General features: G+C 41.6%; 1 protein-coding gene across 7 annotated transcripts in view; it reads right to left on the bottom strand.

Moving 5' to 3' along the window:
- The window catches only part of SH3KBP1 (SH3 domain containing kinase binding protein 1), a 309,900-nt gene that overhangs the window by 14,389 nt on the left and 275,050 nt on the right, over window positions 1-20,461 (bottom strand). For all 7 annotated transcript variants that reach the window (XM_081126121.1, XM_081126120.1, XM_081126118.1 and 4 more), the window contains 2 exons: window positions 20,375-20,460; window positions 438-547 (listed from right to left, as the gene is read on the bottom strand). In XM_081126121.1, coding sequence (XP_080982247.1) covers window positions 438-547; window positions 20,375-20,460 — 196 coding nt within the window. The remainder of the gene's footprint in view (window positions 1-437; window positions 548-20,374; window position 20,461) is intronic.

The raw sequence follows: 20,461 nt of genomic DNA, 5'->3' as shown, positions 1-20,461 counted from the left end.
CTCTGAAAGGTCTGTGTGGGAGAAAAAGGCTTTTCACTGCCAAGCACTGCATAGTGGTAGAGCTTTCTGTAATAGTTTTGTTTATAGACCGAACCAGCCTTGTTCTCCTTTCCTACCATAAAACATGATATTTTTTCCTTACCAATTTCATTTCAGGTTCAAACAAGAATCAGTCTGGAAGGAGAGAGAAGGAAAGTGGGAACAAGAAGTGCCCACCTGGCTGGCAGGCCCACAAAGAATAAACAGAAATACTGCTTGATTCCAGAGGACTCTCAAATCACTTTTGATCAGTAGTGTATCTCATGACCTCCTTCTCCTACTTGTTCTCAACACAGCCACTTACTTGCATTAGAGTCCTTAATGCTTACATTAATGCTTAACATTAGAGCTCAAATGTTTCCTGCATTTGAGCTGTGGAGAATTGAGGAGACACTTACCGATGTGAGGGACTGAGACGGAGGCCGTCTCCCTGTGGCTTTTGGTCTGCTTGTGGTTGGGTGACTGAGTTTCTCAGTAGATGATACCACGGAGTCAAAACCTTCTAGGTCTAAAACAAAAGTAAAACAGATTTCTAAGAGCAACAATAGGACTGAGGGAAGGTTCTTATAACATTCCAGAAAGCGCCTCTTTTCCTTAACAATCATCCTTGATGCCTGGATTACATTTCATCATTTATGAAAGCTATTTACATCCTTTGGTCATCCAATAAACATGACTCAAACAGAATGAAGAATTATCGCTACCTCAGTTTAACAAGCTAACATGGAGGAGAGAGAAAGATGATTTTTCTTCCCCTCTTCCATACCTGTATTCATAAATCTTGAAAAGCTACAGAAAGAGGAGAAAAATAGGAATCCTCTTTTTCCCCACAAATTCAAGTTCATTTTGGTAGATAAAACATTCTTGCAGCCTCACCACAAAAAGTAGTTATCATGAGGTACAACATCCTCGGACAAGTGAATGCAGGCTGTTGATTCCAAAAGACAAAAGAGGGCAGGCTCCTCATTTGGTTACGCCACATACTTTGGCCATCAGCTCTCACCCTAACATTACACCATAAACTCCCTGGAGGTGGAAAGTAAGCTTCTACTTCTCCAGATAACGCACAGAGTCTGGCACCATTCTCTTTCCAGAGTCATCACTCAATGAAGGCATCATCTTCTTTGGTCATCAGTATGCTCATTCATTCACTCTATTATGATTGAGCAACTACTCTGTGCCACACACACACACAGCTCAATACCAAGGCTACACCAGTAAGTATGGTAGATATGAGACTGCACTCAGAGATCTCATATCTCTGTAACTAATAACTCAGATGAGTGTAGAATCATTCAGTCAGACCATTACTGTACCTGGCATGTGACCAGGAGGAAGGTCTTTGCCTTGATTTTGCCACCCTCTTCAACAAATGATTAGGCCAAACCATTACCTGGATCTACAGAGTTTGGGGGATTTACAAATGAAGTGTAGATATGTATGTGATGCACAAAAGAAAGGCTGGCAGAAAGGGGCCAACTCTGAGACCAATTATTGCTTGTGACTGGGGCAATACCACCTCTTCCCAACAAGAGTACTGTGCTTTATAGGCTATGCCAGGTACTGCCTTCCCCAACCATTCCCCATTCTCCCTTTAACACAGCCTCAGTTTTGTTTCAGGACAATGTGCCAAGCCCCTGGGCCGAACCATGTTTGGTCTAAGTCAATCCTGCTTCTCTTTGCCTGTGATTGGCCTGGAGGTGGCCATGTAGCCCAATTTGGGTCACTGAGAAATAAAGGGAGGTTTACTGAGAGCCTCTGAGAAAGACATTACCTCTGGCTAGAGAATACCAAGTGAGTGGAAGGCCATTTGTGTTGCTGCCTGTTTTCTTTCCTGCTTGGGATGCTGTTGTGAATAGGATGTCTAGAGCTGTGGCAGCCATCTTATGACTATGAGAAGAGGCATTGCCAATGCTCTTGTAGATCGTCAGGATGGCAGAGCAGAAAAATGGAAAGATCTTGGGTGACCAACAAGCCCAATGAGCCACCTACCAACCCTGGAATAATCTAGTTCCCAGACTTCTTGCCATATGAAATTAATAACCCTCTGTTATTTTAGCCAATTTTAATCAGATATATTCTTTATTTGCAGCTGAAAGCATCCTAACCCATTACTGCAAATTTACTGGCTCAGGAGAGAAAATATAAAAATTATGTGCATTTTTCCCTCCTCATTTTGGGGAGAGCTCTTTTGCTGATGGTTATGATAAGTGGTTTGGCAGTGTGATGGCTCTATTCTATTAATGAGCAGGTGTTGTGTGCAAATTATTTACTTTAGTGGAACATGCAAAGCCAAGCACAAGTCACTGATCAGGACAAACCATTACATTACACCTGGGATTATATGAAGTGACTTTATTCTAGCACCTAGTGAATGAGTAGTCAATGAACTCATTTTATTAGGGCAATGCAAGTATAACCAAAGGCTAACTATCTGCAAAGACAGCAGAAAGAAAAATATCAGTGGTGCTCAGAGGCCAAAGGGGTTGCCAATCAGCACTCAGCACCAGAGAGAGGCTCCTAAAGGGCTCCACCTCGTAAGCCTGCTCAGCAGGGCTCAGGGATGGGCTAAGACCTCCACTGCTAGGTGGGCCTCTCCAGAGCCAGTTCACTGCCCTGATGCTCTCAGGAGTGTTCCCTTTAAGAAAATCTTATTTTCCTAAAAGTTCCCCTCTTGATCACACCTGAGGACTAACCTCTACTAACTCCATATTGTCTGGAAAGGAAATTCCCCATTACACACTTGGATTGATGCAAAAAGCCACCATCTGACATTAACATCCTCCCAATTAATTTTTTAATGTCACTTTTTCTCTGATTACAAAAGTAATATATGCTCAATGTATAATTTAAAAAAAACACATAAAGTCAATTATAATCTTACCACACTGGGACAACCACTATTAGTATTTCTGTATATTACCCTCCAGGCTTTTTCTATAAATAGTGTAGTTCACACTATACATAGCATTGTATTCTGTTTCTTTCATTAACATAACATGCCACAACTCTAAAAAACTGTTCATAAATATTTTGATTGTTGTATAATCTACTGCATTGCAATTTATGTTTTATTGACTCAATTCCCTATTATTGGATAATTTGTTTCCATATCATTCCCCCGTGTTTTTTTGTTTGTTTGTTTTTTTATTATAGAAAAGTGTCCACCAATATCCTTGCTTGTACTCTGCATACAAGCTGGTTCTCTATGCAGCTCCCAAACAGGGGATAGAGAATAAGGCCCAGGACAGGGAGGTTTGCTCGGGGAAGGGGGCTGGTTGTGAAGGACAGGGGACACAAAGATGGCAGAGGAAGCTTGGGGAAAGGAGAAGGGACACAAAACTTAGGAGCAGATGCTGAGCAGGCAGCCAAGGAGGAGGTGAAGGAGAGGGCCTGAATGGTTCCAGCAAACAAGGTGCTACTGAGGGCCTTGGCTGTGTGCTACCAGGGGCTGAGAGGGACCACCTATATCTTGGCTCTGTCTAGGAAATGGAAGCATGCTCTGGAGGCAAAACTTGAGCAGAGTGAAGCCACTACAGAACAATTAAAGGCTAAGTCACTCTGGTTCTCCACCTTGGCTGTACAGTGAAACCACCTGGACAACTCAAAAGACTCAGGCCTGGACCCCACCCAGGGGATTGACTGAATTCATCTGGGGTGCAGGCTGGGCATGGGGAGGTTTTCAATCTCCCCAGGTGATATGAGCAAGCAGCCAAGTAAAAAATCACTGCTCTAGCAGTGGCTGGAGCTGATGGGAGTGGGGGATAAGGACTTGACCAAGCAGAAGTGAGGAGAGGGAGCTGAGGTTGGGGCCACCAAGTGAGCGACAGGGTGTTCCATGGCCCCGTGAGTAGACAGGCTACAGGGTGGGCGAATTGTCAGGAGTAAGGCTCAATACTGGGCTGGGAAGTGCTGACCAGGTGGGGGGTGGGGCAACAGAGGTGCCAGAGCAGCCGATCAAAGTGGTGACTGAAGGCTTGGATGATTGGTGACAGGTCAGAAACACTGCAGCTGGAGTGAGAAGGAGGCTGGTGAGGTTACCCAACATACAGTGAGGAGGGAGAAGGGTGGAGGGAGCAGGTGGAATGGCCCCAGATCATTTTGGGATGGACTCGGTACATGCACTAGTATTCAGGGACAGACAAGTTCATGGCCAGGAAACATCTGCCAGACTCCATTTGCTCCCCACCCACCCTCCTGAAATCATTAAGTCCCCCTGGGAGTTGAGGGTTTGATGGCGTGTGAGATGGTGGTCTGTCATAAATCACACTTTCACAATGACTCAGAGTTGGGTATCTGTTTCCCACACTTAGACTGTGAGCCCCACGAGGACAGAAACTCATCTTTGAGCTCTTGATGTCCAGCACATTCCTGGAGAAAACGTGCTTAATATTCTGCAAATGAAGGAACAAGTGCACAACTGAACATGCCAATGAATGAATAAACTAAGCTCAAGATAAACACTCTGATTCCAGGAGTGCAGCTTATAGAGGTGACTGCTAGTGGGACCTGAAGCAGCAGCTTCAGGGGGGAAGGCAGCATTCCGTGCCACAGCTGCAGGGCAAGCTTGGCTGGACCATTTCATTTTACTGGCTGAAGTCTGCACTAAAAAGACCCGCACACGCTGAAGCCTGGCTATACTCAGCCAACGTCTTCACGACAGATGGCCAAAAAGACTGCCTCATCTGTCACTCAAGAGGATCAGAGTCCTGCACGGGGAGCGGCTCTTCACTTCATGCATATTCAGCTACGTTGAACTTTCTTCAGTTTGAGCTTATAAAAAGCACTTTTTGGAAACAACAACAATACCAAACTGTCAGAAAGAAAAAGACACACCAAGTAGGAGGTCACTTGCTGAAAAAAGGAACCTCAGACCCTGAACTGCAATGCTCTTCTGCTTTCTGACAGTGAAGAGGGAAACTCTTCAGTACTATAACCTAACTTCTCGGTGGCACAGAGCACGCTCTCATGACTGTGACCATAGTAGCTGAGATTAAGGCAGAATTTCCATGACTAACCCATTGTGGTGCGAAGAAAATGTCCCAATTTTCATGGTGGTTTTGAAATGAATCAGGCTGAAATCTGATATGAGCTTTCTCAGCCTGGCTGGAAATTTTTCCTCTTAATCAAAAAAATAGATTTAATGCCCATAAGTCAATCCAAAACTATTGAACTGGCAAATGAGATGGTGGGTATTTTTTTTTAAGTCAGTTTCATAAGGATGAGAGGTTCTTGGCTTTTGTGATACTTGGAAGACAAGCCCTGTGCAGACATATGGGGATAATTCCTGTTGGATACAGTTGGCTTGGAAAGGCCTCTGACTCTTCATGCCACATGGAATTGCCCATTTTCCATGAATTTCAGTCACACCCTATTTAGTTCAATTAGAAAATGTGGACTCATTTTCCACAGATGGGAGGGATGATACCAGTGACCACAGGTGACCTAAAATACAGAGGAGAAATAGTCAAAAGTCTGAGACAAGCCAGCTGTCACCAAAGGAACTATTTGCAAGCTCTTAAATGGCTGTTTATTCATTGTGGCTCACTGCTCTGGATTTGAGAAAGAACCCTGGAATGGAAGTTTCCTTCAGTTGAAGCCTGGCAACATCACTGCCTCCCAGTATCTCTGGAAGCCACCCCTGCTCCTGCATGCTCCTGTCAAGGATCACTAAAGTGTTGAAACCTCTCACCTGGAACGGCTGTAATAGATTTTTCACTCTAAGCCCCATGCCACTCCACAGGCTGCCGCCAGAGATGTTAAAGTGCAGATCTGAGTATGTCCCTTCACTACTTGAAGTTCTTCCCAAGTTCCCATGAAACCCCAGTGCCTTAGCAGAGCCTGTGCCTGCCTCTCTCTCTATCCCTCAGGTGATTTCCTCCCCTCCCCTCTCCTCCCTTCCCCTGGGGCCATCAAGGCTTGGCTCAGGCAACTGGGACCTTTTCCAAGAAACCAGATTGCATCCTAAAGTCTGACTTGGGTGCTCCCCTAGTCACCCATCACTCCAATCTTGGCATTTAGCACCCTGAACTGACATTCCTTGTTGACTTATCTATCTCCCACATGAGTCAGGCAAGACACTGTGGCTGTTATTTCTGTTTGTCCCACCTAACATCATTCCTGGCTTGAGGTGAGTATTCAATAAGTGATCATCGAATAAATTAACAAACAACCTTTCTGGGCTTCAGTTTTCCACCAGAAAAAAAAAAAAAAGAGAATTATCTGAGCTATCAGCTTTGGAGGGTTATTCTTTTATAAATTAGAGATTATGTGAAAACTCTTTCAAATCACACAGGCACAATTTTGTTTTCATACACTATTGATGAAGTTGTGGGATTTGGAGACAGAGATCTAAGAGTAAGGCTAAACCTTAATTTAAAAAACACACCTTTTTAAAATGAAAAACACACCTTTTTAAAAATTAAGATTTAACATGCGAAAACCCTAAACCCACATGGTTGCAGGGAGGAAATCTCACCCTGCACGTAAATCATGTGACTAGTGTGGAACATCTGTGCAGACTACAAAGATGGGCCCATAATTAGGGGTCAAATGAACACCTGTGGTAGCTGACTCACCAACCGAAAAATTCTCATTTGAGCAATGATCAGTTTCTGCAGGAAAATAAGCCCTCCAAAATGTGTAAGGATATAGTAGATTAACTGTTGTGTTTTCATTTATAATCCAGGTGTGACTTTTGCAAGACACAAATGCTGAGGGTAAACAGGTTGGAGCTACTGTTCAGCCACCCTACTACTCTATGCTTCACACATGCGTTCTCATGTAACCCTCCCCAAACCCATGCTCTGTAGGTGCTTCTCTATTCCATAAAAGAAGAGAGGGAAGGTCAGAGGTTAGACTATTTGCTCAAGGTCACAACCAGAAAGTGACAGGGCTCACATTCCAATTCATGTCCGTGGAATTCTTTCCACTACAGAGCATTGGACAGACAGCAGGAACACTTGACCTTACTTCTCATTCAACCAACAGTGAATTCTGAGACTTGTTTCTATATCAAACACAAGAACTGTATGCTCTGATAACAAATTGCCTTTTCCTATTTTATTCAAATGTGTTTCAAAAGGTCAGAAAAAGAGGCTGGCTTCTTTAAGGAAATCTGGCAAAAAATGGAAGGAGTTGGACAAGTTAACTGAGAATGTCTGGCTATTCAGCACAAAGTTATGTTTACATGGAAACTTAAAGCACTGGGATTTCATGGGAACTTGGGAAGAACTTCGAGCAGCAAAGGGACATACTCAGATCTGCACTTTAACATCCCTGGTGGCAGCCTGTGGAGTGGTATGGGGCTTAGAGTGAGAAGTCTATTACAAGAATAAGAGAGACAGATTAGGGGTTTATTTACTCATCCATTTAATCAAACATTTATTAAGTATTATTGCATGCCCGCATAGTGATAATTTTGAGAATAAAAGTAATCACTCTTAATCAGCGCTTTCCATTAAAACTTGGCTGTGATGATAGGAACCTGCTATATCTATACTATCCAATATGGTAACCACTTGCCCCATGTGGCTAATGAGTGCATGGACTATAGCTAAATGTTGTTATTTAAATTAAATTAGATTAAATTAAATTTAAATGGTCACTTGTGGCTAGTGATAACAAAGATCACAACCCAGCATCATGGTATTTCTTCCCATTCATGCTCAGTCCATTCACTGAAGGCATATGTACTGAGCAAGAACTATGAGCCAGTCTCTGGGCTAGGCATGGGGGGATATAGGGATGGACAAAGTAGCCATGGTCCCTGCCCCGTGCAACTTTGAGCCCCTGAGAGAGACAAACACACACATGCACATATATATAATTACAAACTCTGCTAGCTACTATGACAGAAAGGTAAAATAATTAAATTAGCAATGATAGCATGGGGACCAAATTTAAATCAGGGGAATGGGGCATGCATCTTACTGAAGTCTAGCACTGAGGAGAGGTAAAGTGCTTCACGTGGATCGATAATAAGCCACGTTAAGTGCGAGAAAGCAACTTTTCACATTTTCATGCCTTTAAAAACTGCTCACCATAGACCCAAAGTTTCCTATGCAAAAAGATTTAATAATGTATTTCTTTTATAGGAAATAGTAGCTATGCTATTATTCACAGGAACATAAATTGCACAACTGTTTTTGAGATGCCACTTGGCAGTACCTATTGCCAAAGGTAAATGTGTACACCTTCAGATATTACACTTCTATAAACACTTCTAGAAATGTTTATATAAGTGTAGAATGATATATTTATGAGGCCAGTGGCCTTCAGACTCTTTTGCCAGTGTTCCTTCTAAAATAATTTTGAAAACCCATGTACATCTTAAGTTGACATCTAAAATTTTGTATAGCTTTTATTCACAGAGGACATAATTTGCTATAATCTAAATATTGATTTTTAAAACATAACTATATTGCTTGTCTAAATACATTCAATATGTATTTGAATACCACAGTAATGTAACAACAACCATAATCTATTTAAAAAGATCATGAATAAGCTTTTCTTTAGAAGTTGGAAATTCTGCAGCATTCCTTTCCCCTCCTTGAATTCATATTCCATCATACTTCCACTGCTGAATTTCAGTCTAATTTAATATATTTTTGGCCTTTGTTAATTATCATCTTTTATGCTATAAATGCATATAAATGGAAATTTATGATTTTGTTTCCTAAAATCACAACACTCTAAATGTAGAAATTCTTCTTCTTCTGGACTGAGTTATCACTATAATTATTAGCAGTATCCAAATGATCAAAACATGTATACACATATACCACACATTTTGATAATAATTTATAAGCATAAAAAAGTAGAATTTTATTGGGTTCCCCCCAGATATCTCATGCATATTGGATGATTATTACTTAGCACAAAAATGACATGGTTTGGTATCAATTCTATTCCTATTTTTCATTTTATAGTTGTTAGTGCTAAGAAACTTTGTTCACATAAATAGAATTAGATGGAAATGTAAAGAATTTTATCACAGTCACTCAATTCTTTAAACTCCTTTTGAGTTATATACCAAAACTCAGACAGTAGTCTAACATCATCAAGAACTATTTTTAACAATTTATGAACGAACAACTCAGTACAGACTTTCTTCAATTTTGCTAGAAGCAAAGAATTAGAAACCAACCAACTTGTAAATGGATTTTTGTCCAGTTGATAGAGTCACTCAGTTTCTTAATTCCAACACCAATCTTAGAGCTGTCTCTTAGTTTGCACCAGGGGTTTTTATACCCCTGGCTCAGGCAAGAGATTGGCTGTGCCATATAAAGTAGGAGAGGACAATTGGGAAAGGGGAGTAGGAAAAGGAGAAGCAGCATGCACCAGGGCTCTCAGGAGATAAGTTTGAAGAAAGAGCACATAAGAAGAGCACTATTAGTAGCCTGAGAAGTTTCCATGTCCCCCCAAGGTACAGGTAGCCCCATTTGCAGATCCCTATCCTAGGCTGCTCTTTGCAGCATTCCTTCTAAAGAACTGATTATGGTAGAATCATACAATGGAATATTATGTAGCCTTTAAAAGTATAAGGTTGATCTACGTGACTTATGTGGAAAGATGTTAAGCATATATTATTTAGTACAAAAACAATGATGGATCAGAATCGTATGTATAACAGGATCACATTTTAAAAAAACCATACATACATCCAATCATAGAAAGATTTCTAAAAGTATGTATAACAGTGATTATCTCAGGGAGAGACTGAGATACCAGGGGCTGTACTTTCTAACTTCCTGTGTCCTTTTATTTTTTAAAGTAAGCACCTATTCCCTTTGTAATTGGGGGAGCAGGAGAAGCTCTTTAAAATAAAGACACAACTGAATAGACTGTGTATGAAATGACTGATTTTAGACACAACTATCAAAATCTTAGTCAGCTGATTTATGCTATTTGTTCAAGAACTCTCCTGATTTCCAATAACAGTAGTCATGGTAAGAATGAAGGGTGATGCCTGGTGCTTCTCTCCATCTGAGCTGCAGCTATACCAACTACCAAAGAAAGTGCCTGTTTTGTATCAGCCACATCACATCATTATGTCTCAATTTTACAACAACCCTTGAAGGTAGGTGGGCATTATTAACCCTGTCATACAGAAGAGGAAAGTGGATTTCAGAGTCACTCATCCTAGAATTTGCAGAGCTCAGATTCAAATCCAAGTGTGCCTAAAAACCATAGTTTACCCAGTACACCGCACCTTTTCCTCGGTGACCCTTTGGGATTATCTTGCTGCTCTATAAGGGTTTGCTCTAGGAACTCAAATTTATTCAGGATGGCAAACATCCTACCCTTTTACATTTCTCTGTAAGAATTTGGGTGAAAAAAAATCATAAAGAGTTTTTTTAAATGTGAATGAATAATTTTAAAACTTTATAAAATTTATACCATAACTATTATATCCATAATTGTTAATAACTTAGACTTGCATTTGGCCAGCAAATCTTTTATAGGCAAATATCTTTAGATAAAAGAAAGCCTAGATGAGACCTTAGAACGGGCTAAATGATCAATTCTAGGTTAAAGGAACTAACAGAACTAAAGGAATTGAGGTAAAGAGACAAATAAAAGAATAAACTATTTCATTTTAAAGAGGATTCAGAGGTTACCAAAAGAGCAGTTTTCTCAATGTCCAGACTACTCAGCTAAAGAAAACAGGGAACATCTGTAATACTTTCAACAATAAAGAAAAAATATAGATAGATAGATAGATGGATAGATAGATGGATAGATAGATAGATAGATAGATAGATAGATAGATAGATAGATGATAGATAGATAGAAAACCCAGGTTATGTGGATCAAGAGTAGTAGACATTTAAAAATAAAAATAAAAAAGAAGCAGAGTCAGAGAAACAAGGATTCCAGGTTGACCTGGGGCCCTCTGATCATTTTATCCAAGCCCCTGGTTTAAAGATGAAAAACCAAAATTGAAAGACATACGAGGCCAGGCTCAATGGTGTGCTACAGCGGGATATGCAACCAGGCTGAAGGCCAGTTTCCTTTTAGGGAGCAAGTCACACAGAGCATTCATTCCATCTTAGTCAACAGCACTCTACTTAGACAGAGGAGGAACAATCTGACACAAAAAATTTTAATGTGCGTTTGAAACAACAACATCCTAATGTCCAGAATTACATGGAAGCCCAAATTTATGCTGAGTACAAAACCTGAGGAGGAGATGCCACCTGTCTGAAGCCCAGTGTCCTGTTCACTACACCAGGAGGGACCAGCGCCTCCTGAACTGCTAGAAGGGCTGGTGGGTCCCGTACTCCAGCTCTGGAGGAAGCAGAGGACAGAGGTACAAAGTATTTAAAGTGTCCTTAAAAATCTGACATTCCATGAGTGACTTTTTAAAAAATCACAAGCAACTGTATCACTATAAAAAAAATTAATCTACTAATTGTACATTTCTGGGCAGTACGTTTTTGCCAGAGCTTCAACACCCACCTCTCTCTGGGGCCTTTTGTGTACCCTCCCCCAACATTTCTCTTCTCTCCCCACCTTCATCTCTGCAGACAAGTGCCTGACCTGTGGTTTTCAAACACCATCTCAAGAACTGGTATGCATGCATCCAAGATAAAGTTGTCGCTGGTCATGAAGAGAAAAAGAAGGCCACCATTGTGAGTCTCCCAGTAAGCTAAATGTGTTCAATTTTAAAAACTTGGAGATTATATCCCTTCTACCAGGTGATGGCATTCGTTTTTAAAAACGTGCTTAATTAGTGAAATAAAAATCAGCCCTCCATCACATTAAAAGCCTATTTTGGTTGGTAGATGAGTCTGTGAAATTCCAAAGATTATGAACAACCTCTGGGAGAGGTGACTCAGGCCTAGGGAGGCAGAGAGCGTCACTATAGGTCACATCGAAGCTAAATAAAGAGGCTTCTTCTGGCTCTAAATCCGGGCTCCCTGTTTCCTTACACCTCATCCTTAGCTTGTCACCACCAGATCTAATAACCTTCTAATGGGTCTCACCAACCTCACTCCTCAAGTGCTCATCACTTTTCTTATTTAATGAATCAAAGGTAGCAAGAGGCTGAGAAGTCCAAGGTCTTTAGGCCACGCCTTAATAAGAGTCTATGGCTAGAGAAAGGGTTTGATAACTCAGCTTTCCTCCTTAATAAAGTAGAGTTTGTCTATAATGCTTTTAGTCTGACAAAGGGGGACCTGAGCATGGTTTTCTGGCAGGTGGTATATCCCCCTGGATATTTACAATTGAAATGGAAGCCATAACTGTGCCCTGCCCATCTGTGAGCCACCGGCAGGGGGCGGAGGGGACACTGCAGGCCAAATAAATGCCATGTGGAATCAGAGCTGAACATCACCTGTTCTCTTCTTGCCTCCACATTCATTCCCAGCTCAGGGGCCTCAGCTGAGCACACTGCAGATGTAACAAAGATTGCTGTATAAGTCCCTTTCCTGTGCATAGACTACTTTAACTCCTCTGCATTTGTATTCTCAGACCTATAAATGGTCTCAGTATGTACAAAAGCGGAGATGCTCAAGCCACTGGGCTGAAGGAAGAACTCAAGAGCCCTGACCACAGAGAGGCAGGCGATCAAAATCCCAGGGGAGGATATGCTGCCTCTACACACGTGAGCTCCTGGGCTGGACCACAAATGCAAATGACTACTGAGTACTGTGAACCTCTCCAAGCCAAGAACTGTCTGAACTGAGCTCTCTACACACCTGAATGTCCTTCCACTCCTCTCACCTGTCAGTTACTTTTCCTCTGAGCAGGCTGATGGCTGTAGGTGGCTCAGGCATCATGGCACTGTTCACTCTTTGTGTTTTAGAATAATTCACACCCCCAAATACTCCCATGAAACTATTCAAACTATTCAACATTTGTCACTGTCTCCTCACTTTGATTTGTTTAATCTCCACCTGTGTTTCTATAGTATTCATGAGACTTTTCCTACTGGCACTCTGGATGTTTGTTGCTTTTGTGCTTATTGGATGTGATGGGTGTGGAACCCATCAAAACTAAATACAAACCCAGCCAACGCAATGGACTGTGACAGGCCAGGAATTCCCTAAGGGGGGGCTAAGTAGGCAGAGGTGAGCACCTCAGTTTTGGTGTGGACCAATATTTCTGTGAAGGTCTGTTAGTGGACACCCCCAGTTTACATCTGGTATTAGATTCTTGGAAGTAGTGAACACAGGCCTTGCCACCAGCCCATCTCCTCGAGGACTGTGAGATGATCTTGAAACCAGTGCTGACTGACGGCTTGAGCACATTTACTCAGCACAAACCTAGGCTGTAAGCCTTAGGCTGTGAGCCCTAAGAGTCTTAGGTGAGAGGTCAGGAACCAGGGGAGAGGTCCAGGCATAGAACGTCTGAGTTAACTGGAGCCAAGACCCACCAATCAGAAGTTCAATCTGTTTCACTTCCTTGGTATAAAGCACTTACTTGACCTTAAGCACAATCTCTTTTGTTCTTTGTCATCATGCTTGAGAAATGCATATTGCTTCACAAATAGTCCTGATAGAAAGTGAAGTCTGATCGTGACTTGTGTCCCTGGATAGGATCCAGAGAGGCATGCGTACACACACACACACACACACACACACTTCACAGCCTCACCCCCAGACTTGACCCTGACATAACAGAGATCACATCTTCCTCTTCTCTGCATGAGTAATGTCAGTCATGTCCCTGATCCCCAAGGCTGTGTCTGAAGGTCACGGGTAAAGAGACACTGTCTGTAGGAGTGAACCGTAGCCCTTGCATGAAAGTTCTCATGTCAGAGTGGCTAACCCCAAGAGAGCTGAGAGGCACAGCTCACTCACACTCACGGTCAGCCAGCACTCCATCTGGAACACTCCAAATGTCACTCCTGGGGGTTCTTTAAGACAGGCAGGACACAGTATGTTGTCCTATTAAACCCGAGAATTCACTCAACTGACCTGAAATGCTACAAGGCCCAAAGGGAAAATTTAAAATAGAAAACAGGGACAGAAACCAACAGCTCAAAGCCAGGGATCTAAGTCTTCACCCCCGAATCTGTCCGAGAATCCGAAGAAATGATTTCTTACGGTAAAAGGCAGAAATGTCAAAATAAGTTAAGAATTCAATCACTTGTTTATAGAGATTTGATGTCATAACAAAAATTTTGTGGTAAAAGTCACTATTAAATGGCTTCATATATGTCTTGAAAAGCACAAAGTTATAATATAGCATTAATTAAATGTCATGTTTGTTGCCCTTTTATTTAATACTCATTTAAACACTATATTAAATCTTGGAAGAGTATCTAATCCCAAATATAAAAATATTTCCATGTGAATATCAGATTGAAATAATATCACTTTTTTTCTAGAGCAAGTAACTTGTCATAAGCCTGAGGAAGAACGCTCTCTCAAAGGTCATGAAGATTTTCTTGGCCGATGTTTAATTACCTCAAATATATTTACATTTTTGTATATAAAGTCATCCAGTTTCAAAAAGCTTTGACACCACTTTCCAATTGTGTGTTTTATAGGATCCTCAGGAAATGAGATGGGCCACTTCAGGACCACAAGTCTGCACTTGAGGGGACACTGTCCTCAGCCCTGCAGATCCCAGTTCACCATCAGATTCTTGACACTGGCCAGGCTTTCTCAACCTTGGTGCTATTGACATTTAGGGCCAGATCAGTCTTTGCTGTTGGGCTGTCCTGTGCACTGTAGCATGCTTAGCAGTGTCCTTGGTCTCCACCCACTAGATATCAGTAGCACCCCCCCCCCCCATGTTGTAACAACCAGAAATGTCTCCAGGCATCATCAAACGTCCCCTGCGGAGAGTGGTTGAGAACCGCTGATGTAGACCAACCTCATGCACTGAAATATCTGGACCCATGGGTTGGGGAGACCTGGGTTCAAATCCAACTCTGCTACTCACTAGCCAGTTAACATTGCCTAAATTACCTGGCTTTCTTTATCCCCTGTCCCTTCCCTATAAAAATTAGTCATTCTACCTCCTTTACAGGGCTGGCGATGATGAGAAATACACAAAAGATTCAAGATACATAGGTGGCGTTCCAGTTACTGTTAGTTCCTTCTTTCCTTCCCTTTGCTCACTCAGGCTGCTATTATTTCACTCACTATAATAACCTCAGGATGATGGTGGAAGGCAGATGAAGAAAGGGAACATGTGCTCATAATTGTATTGGATGAATGGTTCTCACACTAGGACATTACACACCCAGCTACATTCTTCAGAAGCAACTATCTGCAAATTGTACCTGAAAGAGGAGGTAGGATGATAAAGACATGTTCTACTTACAAATATTCTTAGAAAACACTCCTAAGCCTTCCAAACATTTTGTGAATATTCTATAACCAGAGCTGTAATCATACTTATCAATGTCCAGCTGGGCCTCAACTTAAGAAAACTTTGTAGCCCTGGCAGGGTAGCTCAGTTGGTTAGAGTATTAACCTGATACACGAAGGTTGTGGTTAGATCCCCAGTCAGGGCACATACAAGAATCAACCAGTGAACGCATAAATAAGTAGAACAAAAAACTGATGTTTCCCTCTCTCTCTCTCTAAAACCAATTTTAAAAAATCTTTGTAAAATAATATCTTTATTTAACACCTTAAGGGAACTTATTTGTATTACAAAAGGATTCTTCCACAAACTTTGTGTAGAGAGCTTTCTTAATACATCTAAAACATAATGCTATTTATAAAAGACTAGTGTACAGAGGACTCAGAAACACCAATATAATGGCTATTAGTCTAAATAAGCACAACTATTTTATAAAGCTGGGCAAAGGGGCCCTTCTGACCCCACACTTATAAATTAGTTGTGTGTATATCTTTTTTGACATTGAGACCTCAAAGTGAGTCTCAATGAGAATTACAATCAGCTCTTTTTTCCTTTTTAACAGCTTTATTGAGGTATAATTTATATACCATATAGTTCACCCATTTTAAAAATACAACTTGGTCATTTTTAGTAAATTTACAGAATTGTGCAACCACCACCACAATCCAGTTTTAGAACCTTTCCAGCACCCCAAATCAATTAGCTCTTAATAGCATTCTCAGGGTATAGAAAAGTGCTTTTGCATTTCCTGGTCCAAATGAATAGACCTGGAGGCATCTGGGCAAGATTGAGGACAAGTGGAAGTTAGTCTTCAAAGCTTTCAAACCAGGTCTGCATCCTAAGTCCATCGACTTTAAAGCTAATAACACTTGGCCCCAAACTGACTAACAATGCGAAGTGCGGGTCTGTGCATGGGAAGGAGAAGACAGAGGAGAAATCCTCAGCTTCCTCAAGTGAAGAGGGGGTGGTGTCCACGTAAAGAGATGGAAGTAGGAACAGTTTGATAAGACTCAAACAGAATGGGAAAAACACACGCAAGTTAAAACAAAGAAGGCAAGCAACTGAAGAGGAATGAAAGGGCTTTTTCTAAGTTAATTAGTTGAAAGTAGATGGCTTAGTTCCCAGGCTGCTTCCCACCTGGAGGCCCACTGCCATGCGCTTTAGAGGGAAAGAAACGGGGAAATCTCCATAGTATTGAAGTGTAACAATAAATCCCGCCATGCCATGGGAACTGCAATCTATGGCATAATAAAAGTAAATGTTATGGCATTTGACTTCGCGGCCTATAATCTCCCATTCAATCGGAACAGAGAGTCTTCCATCAGCAAGAGAAAACCGGACAATTTAATTTTCACTTCTATTCATGCACATGCCTGTGTTGGAGCTCACCCATGTTTTCTATTATGTTCCTTGAAATATGGCTGCATAGTTTGATACAAACAATATCTCAAACTGACATCAACAACTTAGTTTGGGACCAACTGATTTCATTCTAAATTATCGCAGGCTGACAGATGCTGAAAGCTGCCCACACGAGATCTGAAAAAGCCATGTTCTCTAATTTAATATCTTAATAATTTAAAATTATAGCTTTATTAAGAGGAAACACATTTATTTATAGCTAACACTGATGATTGCGAATGGCTTTCAGGACTGTGTTCTGCTATTCACTGCAGCCCACATTTGGACAGCTTCAATTGTCTGAAGCACTAACAAAACATTCTGGTACAAGTAATTTCCTTCTTGATTCAAAGCAATAAACACATGCCACAAAAGCAGAGATACAAAAGCAGCCCTGAAAAGAGCCAGCCCCTCTGCAATGTCCTATTCTCCTTGAGAGCATTTCTGCATTTGGGCCTAAAGACATTTTGCTTAAAATCCTTTCCTCCCTTGGCCCCTGTGATGTTGCAAGATTTTGCTTTTCCTTTACAGGTGCGTTTTACACAGGGCTTGATCTTCAGCTCTAGGTTCTTTGTTCTCATGGTAAGGATTTTATTTTTCCTGTTGAATTTATCACTTCTATACAAACAACATTAGAAATAAGCCTCTCTATCCTTTTGCAGTCCACCCAGTGATTTTACATAATTTTGGAAGATGAGGAAGTTGATAGAGATTTAGTATTCTTTACAGATAAAAAAGCTGAAGGTCAGGGAGTCTATGCAGTTTATGGAAGGTCACCCAGCCAGGAAGCAGCAGAATCCGTAGCATTCAAATCCAGGTATGCAGAAGCCAGACCTGCATTCTTGTCTCATGGAAGGTCCTAATCTCTATCTGCCATCCCTGCCCACCTCCCCGGCCCCAGCCCTCCACCTTCAGCCTGCATCTAGCACTGACATGGGGATGTTTGACCAAAGCTCAAACTCAACATGCTTAAATGAATTCATCATGTCTTCCCCAAACCAGTTCTTCCTCCAGACATGCTTATTTCTACCCAACTCATTTTTCTCCAGCCATGCAACCCTAAAACCTCACAACTAACAAACCATTCTCTCCTCCCCACTCCCAAATCCAATCTGTGGCCTAGCCATAATGCTCTCACTTTGCTGCTTCCATATCTATCTCTTCTTTTACAATCCTTTTGCGAGCACTTTAATTCTGGCTCTCTCTCATTACCTCTCACTGGAACCATCAAATAAACTGACTCCTGACACCCATCTTTCCTTCATCTCATTTGTCCCACAAATCTCCATCAGTGATATTTGAATTTTCAGACCTCATTATATCACTTCAGTGTCAACCATCAATGGGTCCTACTACCTACAGAATCAATTACAAATCCAACCCTCTCAAACTCAAATGAGTCCTGACTTCCACTTCCAGGCCCCTCCCTTCCGCCCCTACCCTCCATGCCAGCACAAACCCTCTATTGAAGCCAGGCTGATCTATGCTCAGCTATCAGCAGTCCCCAAGTGATTTTCCTGCCCATCTCTGCCTCTACTTCCAGATCCAGGTAAGTCTGTGACCCTTCACAGAGCCTGCGCTCACACCCTGGGCGCCAAAGGAGCATCCCCAACTCTGAGCAGCATTACTTTCAACCACTCAGTCATCATTTAGATAGATCGTCAGTGTTACTTCACTTTTCATTTGCTGTGTTAGGGGTCCAAAGAGACCCAAACACCCTGGAAGGCAGGACTGTGTGTGAGTGCCTTGGTAGCCAATCAGCCTTGCATTAAAGTAGTAGGTACTCAAGTATGTAGTGGTTGATTTCATGACTGTCAATCATTGTTTCTCACAATGCAAATAACATATATGTTAAGTTATTACCTTGAAGAATTATAGTTTTTTGGTATTAATGTCTTCTTGTCAAAATAAGAACAAACTGAACACACAGTACCTTCACCGACACTGTGCCCACTGGCCACCCTGCCTTGAAATGGGGCCTGAATGCTAAACTGCAGCTGTAGAACCAGAACTTAATCAGGCTCATTCCGATGATTCCTTCTCATTCACAGCCAATCACTGCTCTGTTCTTCCTTGCCCTTTAACCAGGTCAAATGCTATAGCAGGCCAGTGTTTCTATTATTATTGCGTCAGCCCAAGCTGTCAGAAGCTCTAGGTCATGCTTTCTGACTAAGCTTCTCAAAAGCTGACTGAGGATACAGAACAGATTCTGGAAACAAGACAAGTACTTTGGGTGTTTACAGTCATAATGACACATCCTACTCTCAAGCCTTCACAAGATCAGATCAGAGACTGCAGGTCAGCAGTTTTGAAGATGCAACTCTTTTAGCAGGTTCAGAAGAAAATGGCACCCATCCCAGCAGAGGAGTAACCTCAGGTGATGAGAATGCTCATGCTAGGTGCTCTGGTGCCTCTTACAGGGCCTGCCAACTGTCAGACATTTGTTTCTAAATTGAGCAGCCAAAACAAATGATGCTAGAAATCTTCCACGTCAAATCAATCCCTGATAGTGGCTGCCAGACATCAGGGAAGAGAAGGAGGCAGGCGGGAGATGGGTGTGGTTATAAAAGGCAACAGAGGGATCCTAGTGGCAATGGAATGTTCTGTATCTTGACTGCAGTGGTGGATACACAAACCTACATGTGACAAAATTACATAGAACTAAATACACACAAGTACTAATAAAACTGGGGAACCTGGTGGACTGTATCAATGTCAATATCCTGGTTGTGATCATGCACTACAATTTCATAAGATGTTACCATTGGGGGAAACTGGGTAAAGGGTATATGTGGATCCCTGCATTATTTCTTACAACTGCATGCAAAATCTATACTTATTTCAAAATTAAAATTTTAATTTAAAAGAGGCAAATTCCAAAATGTAGCCCCTTCTCTTATGTGGAATATGAGACAGTGCTAACTTATGATCATGATAGGTACAAATAAAAGATGTAAAGCTAAAAAAAATTAAGTCCTTGAATCTGGACTTCTTAAAAGGGCTGTCACCCAAGTGAAACCAACAGTGGCCTCAACCAGCACACATGTGACCTCAAACCCACCCATGTATATCCTCAAAAGACCCTCCAACTTTTTTACCCACAGAGATTTAGCTACCTTCCCATTTATCACATGGTGGTATCTTGACCTTGGGAAAACTCACTCATGTTCTGAACTAAGTGGCAATTATTATACCAAAGCTCATTTTAAATTCAAAGTCAAAACACTTAGTGCTGTGTTTGCAATGAACTCTGCCATTCTGCATTTTTACCCATTCACCTCATTACAGTAAAAGCATAAAAATATGAACATAAGTGCTAATGCCCCCTTTTACAAAAAGGTTTATTCATCATTTCTTTTCATTGGACCTTGCAAGGAATTTGTAAGACCAGGGAGAGTAAAAATCCCAGGCATTGTATATTAATGTGGGAACCAACATTGCTTCCCTTGTTTACAAAACTGCAACACCTAAAACCAACCAGGGCTGTTAGCCTTGCATTTAAATAGCTGTGTTAGTTCTCATCAGGTTGCCTGAAGGGAAAAACCGAGTTCTGCAGTTCCTTCAAAATTGTGCAAAGAGAAGCAAGAATGTTCTCCTTACTCACCGATGTCATTGCTGCGGTCCGAGAGATCCTTGTCCAGGATGCCGGATAGCGAACTGCCCACCAAGTCAATCTTTGGACCGTCACCCC

This window comes from Miniopterus schreibersii (genome assembly GCF_964146895.1).
Source record: "Miniopterus schreibersii genome assembly, chromosome: X".
Lineage (NCBI taxonomy): Eukaryota > Metazoa > Chordata > Mammalia > Chiroptera > Miniopteridae > Miniopterus > Miniopterus schreibersii.
Note: the sequence above shows the minus strand (reverse complement) of the source record. Positions and strands in the feature narration are given on the sequence as shown.